Source organism: Schistocerca serialis, chromosome 8 (genome assembly GCF_023864345.2).
Source record: "Schistocerca serialis cubense isolate TAMUIC-IGC-003099 chromosome 8, iqSchSeri2.2, whole genome shotgun sequence".
Lineage (NCBI taxonomy): Eukaryota > Metazoa > Arthropoda > Insecta > Orthoptera > Acrididae > Schistocerca > Schistocerca serialis.
In genome coordinates, this window is record NC_064645.1 from 128,269,630 (window position 1) to 128,284,862 (window position 15,233).

The window sequence follows — 15,233 nt, forward strand, 5'->3', positions numbered from 1 at the left end:
CTTTTTTGACATGGTATCTTACGAGACATGGATGAGGGTATCGTACGGATGCCATATTTCTTGACTTCCGGAAAGCGTTTGACTCGGTGCCCCACTGCAGACTCCTAACTAAGGTACGAGCATATAGGATTGGTTCCCAAATATGTGAGTGGCTCGAAGACTTCTTAAGTAATAGAACCCAGTCCGTTGTCATCGATGGTGAGTGTTCATCGGAGGTGAGGGTATCATCTGGAGTGCCCCAGGGATGTGTGATAGATCCGCTGTTGTTTTCTATCTACATAAATCTTTTGGATAGGGTGGATAGCAATGTGCGGCTGTTTGCTGATTAGGCTGTGGTGTACGGGAAGGTGTCGTCGTTGAGTGACTGTAGGAGGATACAATATGACTTGGACAGGATTTGTGATTGGTGTAAAGAATGGCAGCTAACTCTAAATATAGATAAATGTAAATTAATGCAGATGAATAGGGAAAAGAATCCCGTAATGTTTGAATACTCCATTAGCAGTGTAGTGCTTGACACAGTCACGTCGATTAAATATTTGGGCGTAATGTTGCAGAGCAACATGAAGTGGGACAAGCATGTAATGGCAGTTGTGGGGAAGGCGGATTGTCGTGTTCGGTTCATTGGTAGAATTTTGGGAAGATGTGGTTCATCTGTAAAGAAGACCGCTTATAAAACACTAATACGACCTATTCTTGAGTACTGCTCGAGAGTTTGGGATCCCTATGAGGTCGGATTGAGGGAGGACATAGAAGCAATTCAGAGGCGGGCAGCTAGATTTGTTACTGGTAGATTTGATCATCACGCGAGTGTTACGGAAATGCTTCAGGAGCTCAGGTGGGAGTCTCTGGAGGAAAGGAGGCGTTCTTTTCTTGAATCGCTACTGAGGAAATTTAGAGAAACAGCATTTGAGGCTGACTGCAGTACAATTTTGCTGCCGCCAACTTATATTTCGCGGAAAGACCACAAAGATAAGAGAGATTAGGGCTCGTACAGAGGCACATAGGCAGTCATTTTTCCCTCGTTCTGTTTGGGAGTGGAACAGGGAGAGAAGATGCCAGTTGTGGTACGAGGTACCCTCCGCCACGCACCGTATGGTGGATTGCGGAGTATGTATGTAGATGTAGATGTAGATATTATGGAACAAATCTCTTGTACTGCAGTCTCTTTGCATTTCATGTTCTGGGAGGAAGTAGAATGGATCAAACCAAGAAACAAATGTGTCCAGTGAACAAGATCTCTAAAGTGCATACCTTAAGAGCTACGAGCACTTTTCAGTAGATGAAACGTGTTTCACAGTAGCGAAGATGAGCAAGTGGATCAAAACAAGGAAAAAATGTGTCTAGTAAACAAGATCCCTAAAGTACATACATGAAGATCTAGGGCACTTGTTCATTTGATGTAATATGTTTCGCAGTAGCGAAGATGAGCAAGTGCTCATAGCTCTTAAGGTACGCATTTTAGAGCCAATGTTTACTAGATATTTTTCTTGTTGTTTTCGTCTATACTACATCCGCTGTAAGTTTGTCGGTGGTTCACCCCCATTGAATAACCTTGTATGTTTTTCTTATTTTTGTTTGACCTTCACAGTGAGTCACTAATTAGCAACCAACAATTACGATATTTACCCTTCAAGTTTTATACTGTTAGCCGTCAAAAACGACAAAAAATGAAGTTCTTTTTTCTTTATTGTTATTTTTAACCCCGTACAACAGGCAGGCTGTCAGCAGCTGCTCTTCAGCCAAAGAATAGACAAAGAAACAACAGAAAGAATACACATATGTTGCATGACGGTGGGTAATTAAACAGTACACACATAAAGACAAACACGGAGCCGTTCACACTCGACGATAATCCACACTACAAACTGTTGACACGACGCACAAACACTGAAGCTGTCGATGGCACAGGTGAAAGATAGAGTGGGACGGTGAACACTGAACACTAAACAGGACGGCACACACGAGACACTGATGGCGATGATCTCTGGCGCGCGAATGTACACCTAGTGTGTGCGAGTCTGGGGACCTGCCAAGAGGGGAAGAAGGGTGAGGGGGGGAGAGGGGAGAACAGATGCCAATGGCTGAGGAGACAGGGGAGGGGAAGCCTGGGGGAGGAGTGGGGAGAAATGGAGGAGGGAGAGAAGGGGGAGAGATGGGAGGGAGGGTGCCCAAGCCAGCCGAAGTGGCCGTGCGGTTAAAGGCGCTGCAGTCTGGAACCGCAAGACCGCTACAGTCGCAGGTTGGAATCCTGCCTCGGGCATGGATGTTTGTGATGTCCTTAGGTTAGTTAGGTTTAACTAGTTCTACGTTCTAGGGGACTAATGACCTCAGCAGTTGAGTCCCATAGTGCTCAGAGCCATTTGAACCATTTTTGGTGCCCAAAGGAGCAAACACAGGAAGAGGGAGGGAGGATCAAAGTTGGTATGAGGGGTGGATGGAGGGGAGGAGGGCATCATCAGGGAGGGGGAGCTGGCGGAAGCCACCTTGGGAGAGGGTAAGGAGGGTGGAGAGATGGAGAGCAGGTGGGACATGGGAATACAGGTGTGGCAGCGGGCGGGGGTGGGAGAGGATGGGGGAGACAAGCGGGTGAGGAGGATCAAGTATAGGGGAGGTGTAGAGGATCTGTATCCTTTCAAGGAAAAGGAGGAGGTGGGGGAATGGAATGAGGTCATACAGGATCCGCATGGGGGAGAGGAGACAGATGCGATAGGCGAGGTGGAGAGCATGGCGTTCAAGGATCTGAAGGGACTTGTAAAAGGTAGGGGGCCGGAGATCCAAGCTGGACGGGCGTAACAGAGGATGAGGGATTGATAGGTGTGGAGGATGGTGGAGGGGTCCAGACCCCATGTACGGCAGGAAAGGAGCGTGCCTTGGCCTGGATTGTCCGGAGATGGGGGGGTCCAGGAGAGGCGACAGTCGAGGATGACGCCAAGGTACTTAAGGGTGGGGGTGAGGGCGATAGGACGGCCATAGATGGTGAGATAGAAATCAAGGAGACGGAAGGAAGGGGTGGTTTTGCCTACAGTGATCGCCTGGGTTTTGGAGGGATTGACCTTGAGCAATCACTGGTTGCACCAAGCGGTGAACTGGTCAAGATGGGATTGGAGAAGGTGTTGGGGATGCTGCAGGGTGGGGGCGAGGGCAAGGAAGGCGGGGTCATCGGCAAACTGGAGAAGGTGGACGGGGGGTGACGGCGGTGGCATGTCCGCCGTATACAAAAGGTACAGAAGGTGGGAGAGGACGGAGCCTTGGGGCGCACTGGCGGAGGGAAAAGAGGTGTAGGAATCTGTGTTATGGATGGTGACGTAGGAAGGACATTGGGAGAGAAAGGAGCCGATCAGACGGACGTAGTTAATGAGAAGGGCGAAGGTTTGGAGCTTGAAGAGGAGACTGAAATGCCATACGTGGTCATAGGCACGTTCGAGGTCCAGGGAGAGGAAGATTGCGGAGCGACGGGAATTAAGCTGTTCGGAAAGGAGATGAGTGAGGTGGAGGAGAAGATCATCGGAAGAGCAGGATGGCCGAAAGCCACACTGGATAATGGGAAGGAGGCGGAGCTGTTGGAGATGCTGGTGGATGCGTCGGGTGAGGATGGATTCCAGGATCTTGCTGAAGACCAAGGTAAGGCTGATGGGACAATAGGAGGAGATGGCAGACGGTGGTTTACCGGGTTTAAGGAACATCAGGAAACGGGAGGTTTTCGACAGGTCAGGGTAGTAGCCGGTGGACAGGACTACATTGTAGAGCCTGGCCAGGGTGGAGAGGAAAGAGACAGGAGCTTCACGAAGGTGGCGGTAGGTGACACGATCGTGACCAGGAGTGGTGTTGGGTTTCGTGCGGAGTGTAGCAATGAGATCCTATGTAGTGTTAGGGGCATTGAGTTCCGTGTGTGCAGTGTTGTCCAAGTACTGGAAACCAGGTGCGAGGGGAGGGACAGAGGTGACAGTTCGATCGCAGACATCCGGGAAGAGGGAGTAATCGAACTGGGGATCGTCAGGGATGGAAAAGACATCAGAAAGGTAGGAGGCAAAGTGATTGGCCTTACTAAGGGTGTCAGGGAGGGGGTGATCATCATGGAGAAGAGGATAGTAGGGGTAGGGTTTAGTTTCGGTAAGGCGACGGAAGGCTGACCAGAACTGGGACGAGTTTATAGGTAGGGTAGCATTTAAATGGGTGCATGTCTGTCGCCAGTCCCGGCGTTTCTTAGCTGCGAACAAGTTTCGGATGTGTCGCTGAAGTGGCCGGTGGCATAGTAGTGTGTCCGGGTCATGCGTGTGGAGGAAGGCACGGTAGAGACAGCGGGATTCATGGAGGAGGAGGACGGCCTGTGGGAGTAAGGTAGGATGGTGGGGGTGGATGGCGACAGGAGGGACGTGGGCCTCCACGGCCTCAGACAAGGTCTGCTGGAGAAAGGAGGCGGCATGGGTAACATCGTCAGGGTGGTGGTAGGTGAAGGGGTGGCCTTCGACCTGGGTGGAGAGGGTATCCCGGTAGGCATTCCAGTCGACACGGGAATAGTCATGGACGTACTTCGGGGGAGGGTCATTACGAGGGTTGGGGTGGGGGCGACGACCGTCTAAAACGGTGAGGAGGACAGGGAGATGGTCGCTACCAATGAGGTCCAAACATCCACCGCTATGTGGCCAAGGAGGTTAGAGGAGGAGAGGATGACATCGGGAATGGAGTTGGATTCGGGGCATGTGTGTTGGGAAATGGGGACGAGGTCGCCTTGGAGGGTGGAGAGGAACCGATGCCACCGCCGTAACTGGGTGGCGGAACTACTATGGATGTTGAGGTCGGCGGCGATCACGTAGGAGGAGAAGGTACGGTCAATGTGGGAGAGGAAGTCGAAGGGAATAGGGGCGTCAGGGCAGACGTAGATGGTGGCGCAGGTGACGGTAAGGCCGGGGAAGAAGAGACTAAGGATCAGGTGTTCAGTGGGGTAAAAAACGAAGTTTTCCTTTTAACATATATACGTACGTATGAATATACTTTGAAGCGAGTCTGCTTTTCACATTTCATTGATGAGTTAACAACATGCTTTCGTGTCAAATGAAAAAAGTTCTGTACACAGGGTGATTCTTAACAGTGTTTAAAAACCTCCGAAGCGATGTAGAAGACGCAAATGTCGGGAAACACCTCGAAGGTGGATGGCAAATGAGCATGTGACGTCGCCAGATGGCGTACCTCGTCTATCGGTCTGCCAATATCACCTGCCTGTCTACAAGGCGTTGGTCTTTCGCAGCTCATTATCCCAACCCAAGTCAATTATTGACGTCGGTGTGACTCCAGACCTACGTGGGTAGAACACGGGGCTAAGGGTTCGACTCTTGCGTCTGGCAGACAGTATTTTTTTCCCACTGCGCTAGACAATTATGTGTTTTTATTCAAGTAAGAATTTATTAATTTATGGATGTCCATCCTGTTGCATGGACGGGGGAGTTCAGCTGATGATATATATGAGAATAAGTACCAACACAGCCGTATCTTGAGAATGTCTTTATTGCATCTTACGACGAGTTTCGCCGGCATATTACTGCCATCCTCAGGCCCCGCCACTGCTAAAAGAGTATTAGATTTCCTTGGCGCATTTTCTGCGGAATACTTGTTGCTAGCGCACGTGTCCTCATGTGCTGAAACACTACAAAAATGCGACTAATGACCCTTAGGAGGGATACTAACGGGAAAAAAACGCAACACCAAGGAGCTGTGCGACATAATAGGGCTACGAGAAGATGTATGTTTCTTTTGTTATATTTCAGAAGGAGTTGGCAGGAATGTAGCCATTGAACATGATTCCTGGCAGCGATGGTCACGGGAATGTACGGTCGCAAGAAGACCAGGGTTCGGAAGACTACATAGAACTATCGAAAAGGAAGATCATAGTGGCCGGCCGGTGAGGCCGTGCGGTTCTAGGCGCTTCAGTCTGGAACCGCATGACGGCTACGGTCGCAGGTTCGAATCCTGCCTCGGGTGGGTGTTTGTGGTGTCCTTAGGTTAGTTAGGTTTAAGTAGTTCTATGTTCTGGGGCACTGATGAGCACAGATGTTGAGTCCCATAGTGCTCAGAGCCATTTTTGAAGATCATAGTGTGCTCTGGTGCATCGTGCTGCATCTGCAACAGGACTTTGTGCAGCAGTTGGCACTACAGGGACATTTCATTTCATTTATTGCATAGTGAAAGACCTGCTGTCTATTTTAAGAAGCAGGTCGTACATTTTACAATTTTGCATGTAGCAGCAAAACAAGAGTGGCAATAATGAGTTGGTACTGAATAAAATGAACATAAATTGAGGAAAAGAAAAAAAAAATTGTTCAAATGGCTCTGAACATTATGGGACTTAACTTCTGAGGTCATCAGTCCCCTAGAACTTAACACTACTTAAACCTAACTAACTTAAGGACATCACACACATCCATGCCCGAGGCAGGATTCGAACCTGCGACCTTAGCAGTCGCGCGGTTCCAGACTGTAACGCCTAGAACCGCTCGGCCATCCCGGCCGGAGAGGAAAAGAAAACAGAGCAATTTAAAAATTTAAGAAGAAGCTAATAGATATTGGCAGATGTTTTTAATGGAAGAAAGTGTGCTACTACTTGGCTGTTCCGGGTGGGAAGGCATCGGAACAACTTCGAGCCAGTCCCAGATGGCGCAGCAATTTGCTTAGATCAGGGACACAATGAACTGTTACAAATTGTTTACTTCAAGGCCAGCTCCGAGACAGACGCCATGTAGCGCGCATTCCGCTGACCCAATACTACCGCCATTTGCAGCTTCAGTGGTGTCAAGCGAGAGCCCATGAGAGGGCAGGGTGGAACTGCGTTGTGTTTTGTGGTGAAAGCTGGTTCCGCCTCGGTATAATGGCCGTGTGTTGGTTAGAATGAGTCTAGTTCAGGGTCTGCAACCAACCTGTGTGCATGCGAGATACACTGGAACTACACCTGGAGTTAAGATCTGGAGTGGGATTTCATATGACAGCAGGCGCACTCTCGTGGTTGCCTCTCGCAACTTGACTGCGACACTGTACGTTAATCTGGTGATTCGACCTGTTGTGCTGTCATTCATGAACAGCATTTCAGGAGGTTTTCCAACAGCACAACACTCGTCCACATACCGCTGTGATAACCCAGCATGCTCCACAGAGCGTCGACATGTTGTCTTGGCCTGCTCGATCACCAGGTCTGTCTCCAGTGCAGCAAATACTGGACATCATCGGGCGACAACTCAAGGTCATTCACATACAGCACCAATAGTCCCAGTACTGACCGATCAAGTGCAACAGGCATGGAACTGCATCCCACTAACTGACATCTGGAACCCGCACAACACATGCATCCACATCTGCATGCTTGGATTCAACATTCTGGAAGCTACACCGGTTATTGGCCTACCGGCATTTCATATTTGCAATAACTTACCTCGCGTTTACATTATCCTGTGATCTTGGAATGTTGATCGCTTAAATATCGTTGCTCTACATTAATTACTTTTTGGTGTTGCGATTTTTTCCGTCATCGTTACTGCATCATGCAACTTGCCTCTTAGTACGAGCATGGGCTGGGGTGACAGGAACATATCTCACGTAGCTCTTCGGACTTGCAGGTTGCTGGACGAGCGACATGTCTCGCGTGAGGCTCTGTGGTAGCACGGCAAATCAGGCGCTTGCCGCAAGAGTTTCGTTTACTACAGTTGAGTTTCGGTGTTTCGTGATGCGTATACTCTTGTTTCGGTCTTGGTTCCGGTTGTCTGTTTGATTAGATTAGATTAGATTAGTACTTGTTCCATAGATCATAAATACGACACTTCGTAATGAAGTGGAACGTGTCAGGTTAATAAAAAGTGTTCATACAAGATATTACATTACACAAAATATTACATGACACTTAATATTTTTAATTTTTTTTTTGTTGTTGTTGTCGGGGTTGGGAAAATTACCCACTTACTACATCCAAAAATTCATCTAATGAGTAGAAGGAGTTTCCATTAAGAAATTCTTTTAATTTCCTTTTAAATGCTATATGGCTATCTGTCAGACTTTTGATGCTATTAGGTAAGTGACCAAAGACTTTTGTGTCAGCATAATTTACCCCTTCTGAGGCAAAGTTAGATTCAACCTTGAGTAGTGAAGATCATCCTTTCTCCTAGTGTTGTAGCCATGTACACTGCTATTACTTTTGAATTCGTTCGGATTGTTAATAACAAATTTCATAAGTGAATATATATATTGTGAGGCTACAGTGAAGATCTCTAGCTCTTTAAATAAGTGTATGTACGATGATCTTGGATGAGCTCCAGCTGTTATTCTGATTACACGCTTTTGTGCAATGAACACCCCCGCATCGCCGGCAACCGCACCACAGTATTTACCATCTATATGTAGGTGCCTACGGGAAATCGGATCCTTCCGTGTTAGAACAATTAAACTTTACAGGTTTCTTCACAGCTGTGAAAGTATTTTCACAGAAACAAATGTAACTGCGGTAACAAACCGAATAGAAACTAAAGAAATTCCGCCCGAACACGCCATGAAGGCCCAACGGTACCGAACTGCCACCGTGTCACCCTCAGCCCACAGGCGTCACTGGCTGCGGACATGGAGGGGCGTGTGGTCAGCACACCGAATAATATGTAATTAATACTTCGTAACGATCCACCTGCTGCCATGGGTTCTTATACAGAAATGCTATGGAACATCCCTGGACGTACACCGAAAGCTTTGTGTGTGGAACTCAGGTTCACACTGTACATTTGGGTGAGGTCATCCCAAGAAAGGTGAGTAGTCTCGGGGTCCCACCTAACTCTGCCACCTCATATATTTCCGAAAGGAAACAAAATGTGGAAAATACAATTGGTCAGGCCCGCAACTATGTCATCAGACAATGGCCAGGAATTCAAACATCACTTTCAACACAAAGTTATGTTCTTTTATTATTTTAATTTTTAATTTATTTTGATTCTTAATGGCACAAGTATGTTTTTCTGTGGAAATAAAAACTACAAGTACAAGTAGTGACTGTTCTAAACCTCACTCCATCTGAAACACGCAGACTTTAGAAAACAACGCCACAGCTACTGCTGTAATGCACACAGGAAGGGTTCCGTACAGCGGACTTCAGGGCAGTGTAAGCAACCAGCATTACGCGTTTCAGCATTACGGAAGAAACTGTGGCACCGTTCCCAGTACTCAAACTCTAAACATTCCAGAAGGTATAAGATTCAGAGCAGTGAAACCAATCACTAATTGTACGTCTAGTTTTCATTTCGGTAGAAAAAAAAAGGTAATGTATGAATGCATGGTTTCGCGGCGATATGAATTAAAATTTTCTCGGGCTTCCAGCCGCGGACAACAAATAAACATTACCAAATATGGCGAGGAAGAGAGCACCAGTGACGTCACAGCCAGCAGTGCGGCTATATAACGACGCGGCCACGGCGACAAACCAGTACGTCTTACCACTTAACAATGACCGGGGAGACCTCGGTCGAAAGCTCGTGGGATTTTAACCACCTGACGCGGCCGGAAGCCCGAGAAAATTTTAATAAAAAAAAGTAAGTTTTTGTTGAAAGTGATGTTTGTTTACATTTATGGATTGTGCATTCCTGCCCTTTGTATGAGCCCCTGACACAGGTGCTCCCTGCCCGACTGCATATTTCAAATTTTGTTTCATTTCGTGTATATTAGGTTCGTGCGTAATTCATAGCGTTTTTCAAATGGTTCAAATGGCTCTGAGCACTATGGGACTTAACATCTATGGTCCTCAGTCCCCTAGAACTTAGAACTACTTAAACCTAACTAACCTAAGGACATCACACAACACCCAGCCATCACGAGGCAGAGAAAATCCCTGACCCCGCCGGGAATCGAACCCGGGAACCCGGGCGTGGGAAGCGAGAACGCTACCGCACGACCACGAGATGCGGGCTCATAGCGTTTTTGTTTTGGATGTTGGTATTCGGGTTGCTATGGGTCTATTTATCGATTGTCAACTTTTATTTGTAGTTCGCTGCTGCTTTCTCAGTTCACGTACTGTCATTTTGTCATTTGGAGGTTGTGAGTGGAGATGTGCACGCTTGAAAATGGAATGCCAAGTGGAGAAATCGGAACATTTCCGACGTATTCTTCCGTTTGACTTTAGTAGAGGGGTGAGAACAGCGATGGCAGCCAGAAACTTCTGTATGAGGATAATGCTATTGGACAGAACACAGCAAGAAAATGACTTTCTCTTCTGAAGGAGAATCGTGTTGACGTTAGTGACTCTCCACGTTCAGGACGATCGCTGTGATGAACTGCGATCATTCCAGCATCGTGCGACGTTTCTCTGCATTGCGGAATGTTAAGAAATCACGTCTAAGAAAAAAAAGTGCATCTCCGCTTGCTCGTTACCAATAAGGTCGTGAACAACGGCGACTATTCATTTCCTGTGTCATTATTAGTGCCGAGAAATTGTGACTTAATGCTAACATAAGGAAAACTTAGGCCTTAGTTTGATGAATAAATTTCTGAGAATGTAAGTCTGGAGTACATACTTAGTGGAGTTTTGAAACAAGGTGGAAAACCGGAACAGAACAGAATCGGAGCATTTGAGATATGGTGCTACAGAAGAATGTTGAAAATTAGGTGGACTGATAATGTAAGGGATGAGCAGGTTCTGCGCAGAATTGGAGAGGAAAGGAATTTGTTGAAAAAACTGACAAGGAGAAGGGGCATGATGATAAGAGATCAGGGAATGATTTCCTCGATACTAGAGGGAGCTGTAGAGGGCAAAAACTGTAGAGGAAAACAGAGATTGAAATACGTCCAGCAAATAATTGAGGACATATGTTGCAGATGCTACTCCGAGATGAAGAGGTTGGCACAGGAGAGGAGTTCGTGGCGGGCCGCATCAAACCAGTCAGAAGACTGATAACCCACAAAAGAAAAGAAAGGAATGTTTCAGCCCACACTAAACAGCAAAACACCCTGAAAAGATATTGTTATACGTCTGGTGTAACAGCGACGGTGTGGTGTCACCATCACAGGTGACAGTTATTGTCGACAGCTGAGACGTCCCGAAGTTGCAGTCCAAGAACAACGACCAGGAAGACTGCGTGAAGTGGTACTGCTCCACGTTGTCGGCCGTCCACATTCTGCTAGACTGACACAGAACAATATGTATGAGTTGGGTGAGAAAGTCATTCACACACATCTTTCTTTACCTGAGCTAGCTCCCCCAGATTTTCAGCTTTTCCGCTCTCTGTCGAACAGTCTTCAACGAAGTTCCTTCACGTGTATCTGTGGTGTTCGTTGGACGTACGAAAAGAAAGGCATGTACTTTTGCTCCAACTTAACATATGAGGTGGCAAAGTTAGGTGGGAGACATGTATAGACAACTGGTCTGTGCTCAGGGGATCGAAATGCTTAAGAAGTCTTACAAGGGGAGGCCGCCAATTCTGAAATTCAGATTCGATTCATACTGCGCATAATAAAAGCTCATGGCCAGAGGTGTCATGTGGCAAAGCACCAAGTTGCACTTCTCAGCCGTTGTCGAGAAAATCGACAGTTAAAAGAAACTGTTGCGGTGAAATACTCTCTACGATTTATATTTTTCTGCAGCGTCGTGGCGCAGTGGTAAGCGATCGGGTTCATAATCCGAAGGTCGCCGGATCGAATCTCGCGCCATGCAATTTTTTTTTATTATTAGTTTTTTGTAATTCATATATATATATATATATATATATATATATATATATATATATATATATATATATATGGATCGCTCTCCAAATGTACCGCCTCCATTTTTCCGTTTTTTTAACAGGGTGTACCAAAGCTCTCCCGTCCGCACTGATTTTCGACGATGTTATAAGTTGCGCTAGGGACCGCATCTACCTTCTTTCGAAGTTAGCAGGCAACTACGCTGTTACTGCGGCGGCTCGTTTCGGCCCATTCAACATCTGTCCTTCAGGTCTAACGCGCGAGTAACGGAGTTTATATTTCATACCTGCCACAGCAAATTTGTGTTCGTGGGGTCTCTATTCTAATTCGAACGTTTGACTTACGCTATACGTCTTCCGTTAACTATAAGTGGTTAACATTATGAAGACAATTAATAACATTTGTGAAATACAACTTTGTCTGCGGAAAACATAAAGATGTTCGAAGTCGCCAGTTTTTCCACGACAAACGACTTTCAACAACTTATTATATGCATAATTGTTGCAACTGATTGCCGGGCATTATATATATATATATATATATATATATATATATAATCAGTTGCAACAATTATGCATATAATAAGTTGTTGAAAGTCGTTTGTCGTGGAAAAACTGGCGCGAGATTCGATCCGGCGACCTTCGGATTACGAACCCGAGCGCTTACCGCTGCGCCACGACGCTGTAGAAAATTTTTAATCATCGAGAGTATTTCACCGCAACGGTTTCTTTTAACTGTCGATTTTCTCGACGACGGCTGAGAAGTGCATCTTGGTGCTTTGCCACATTACACCTCTGGGCATGGGCTTTTATTATGCGCAGTATGAATCGAATCTGAATTTCACAATTGGCGGCCTCCCCTTGTTAGATTGAGCGCTGGATACGGAAATACCCAATCGGATTCAGTTTTGTTTAACAGTATCACCTAAACAGCAGGCCTTCGTGGCATTTTTCAAACCTGTCCATGCTACGGACACCGATCACGTAAAACATTTACAAAGCAGTAATACGACCTTGACCGGCTCGTGTAGTTAACACAATTTGCAGATTTCCGCACAGTCTCGGTATTTTCGAAGAAGGTGCGCACGCACCATTACTTCCGAGGGTTCGAAGGCGGTGTTTATCGCGTTAAGCGCACCGTCGCCCGCCGTCCGCGGTAAACCGGATTAAGGCAGATTTTAACGAGGCGTCCGTAACGGAAACGCTGAAAAAATTGACTTTGCGACGGACGGCGGCTCCCTAACGTTAAAAATAGTTACGTGGGCGTAGGGGTCGGCCGCCCGAGGCCAAGAAAAATGCTGCGGTCCGCGTGGCTGGCGCCGAGGTCCGCCGGGACGCGCGCGCCGTAAACGTGTTAAGAATGTGCGGGTACGGCACGGCGCGCGGGCCAGCGTTAATTACTGCCGGGGAATAAAATTGCGTTACCAAGGCGGGGGCGGGCGGGGGCGGGGGCGGAGGCGGAGGCGCTGGGGGTGGAGTGGACAGCGTCCGGCCCCCAGGAGGCGGCGGTGCCGCGACGGCTTCCGCCCGGCCGCCCCTATCTGCCGAAACGATCTCCATCACGCCGGAATCGTTCCCGCGATGCGTGATTTCAATCAAGCTCGCAGGCATCGGGCACGGCCACCGTGCAATAAACAAAAAACGTCGTGTGGTCGATGGGAGGGAAGGGCAGGGGGGGGGGGGGGGGGTGGAAAACAGACCGCGGCTGCCGGGAGGAAGGAGGAAGTTGGTACGCGTGGCCCCCGACAGCTGGACGCGCGATTATGCGTGGCGAGCGGCGCCGGTGAAACCCTGTCTGCGTGATGCCCGGGGCGCGGCAGCGCCTCCCCAGTGCTGCGCCTCGTTTCCCTTGCTAACGACGCCCAGCCAGAGGACGCAGTGCGACTAGAGCGATCACGGATTACATACTTGAATAAGCTGACTAAATTTCTTCCTTACGGCAGATCTGTCTACATCTACATCTACATCCATGCTCCGCAAGCCACCTGACGGTGTGTGGCGGAGGGTACTTTGAGTACCTCTATCGGTTCTCCCTTCTATTCCAGTCTCGTATTGTTCGTGGAGAGAAAGATTGTCGGTATGCCTCTGTGTGGGCTCTAATCTCTCTGATTTATGCTCATGGTCCCTTCGCGAGATATACGCAGAAGGGAGCAATATACTGCTTGACTCCTCGGTGAAGGTATGTTATCGAAACTTCAACAAAAGCCCGTACCGAGCTACTGAGCGTCTCTCTTGCAGAGTCTTCCACTGGAGTTTATCTATCATCTCCGTAACGCTTTCACGATTACTAAATGATCCTGTAACGAAGCGCGCTGCTCTCTGTTGGATCCTCCCTATCTCTTCTATCAACCCAATCTGGTACGGATTCCACCGCGGTGAGCAGTATTCAAGCAGTGGGTGAACAAGTGTACTGCATTTCCTTAGGATTCTTCCTATGAATCTCAGTCTGGCATCTGCTTTATCGACGTTTAATTTTATATGGTCACTGCATTTCAAATCACTCCCAATTCCTACACCCAGATAATTTACGCAATTAACTGCTTCCAGTTGCTGACTTGCTATATTGCAGCTAAATGATAAAGGATCTTTCTTTCTATGTATTCTCGGCACATTACACTTGTCTGCATTGAGATTCAATTGCCATTCCCTGCACCATGCGTCAATTCGTTGCAGATCCTCCTGCATTTCAGTTGGTAGTCGTAAGATGTAAATTATCACTTCCAACGGCACCAACGTTTACTATCAAACGAACGGCAATGATAATGATTTAAGCCAAGGTAAAGATTTAAATCGTTGGATTATACACATTTCGAGCCCGTTTTTATATTGCCGGCTGTGAGACGGGCCGAGTGTCTATAGCTTCTTCTTAGTGTTTCTTCTCCTCTGTTAACAGATGGCATGATATGTTACGTACCACTGGAAATATCAGAAATCGATCAATTTAGTAGTATATAAAATACTCAATTGGTTTCGATATTTTGCGAGTTACAAGCAATGGTTTTCATGTTTTGTTAGTTTTATCCCTTCCCCCTCCCACCCGCTCCCCCCACCCTCCCTCTCCCGCAATCCTATCGAGAAAACACTCTCCAGAAATTGTGTAGTGTGTAAAGCAAGTAGAAAGCAAAGTAATGCACGGTGTGAGAAATGTCTAGTGGCGTTGCAGTGGCTATATATTTTCAGCTTTACCACACCAACAAAAACATCTAAAACTGTGTTATCTTCGTTCCTCATCACTTGAACAAATAACAAGGACAGATGTATAAATAATTACCATGAAATAAATGTTTAATTTTCAGAAAAGTGTCTAAGACAAAAATGTTGATTTTCGTAAATGTAAATAGTAAGTATGGGGTCGACTGCGGGGGAAAAATATTAGTAAGTCACCTTTGTATATTAATTGGAGAATTAACGATGCCTAGCACAGGTAAACTAAAAAAGCATGTGACCCCATGGAGCACTGCCACTTGTCACCTGCTTGTATATATAAGGGTCACCTCATCAGAATGTTGTGAGAGGAGATGATGGAGCGAGCAAAGT

General features: G+C 47.1%; 1 protein-coding gene across 1 annotated transcript in view; it reads right to left on the minus strand.

The window, feature by feature from the left end:
* Positions 1-13,256, minus strand: part of LOC126416869 (muscarinic acetylcholine receptor M4-like) — an 86,833-nt gene extending 73,577 nt beyond the window's left edge. Inside the window, exon 1 of the mRNA XM_050084753.1 lies at positions 13,122-13,256. Within this exon, the coding sequence (XP_049940710.1) occupies positions 13,122-13,256 (135 nt within the window). The remainder of the gene's footprint in view (positions 1-13,121) is intronic.
* Between the last annotated feature and the right edge of the window lie 1,977 nt (positions 13,257-15,233).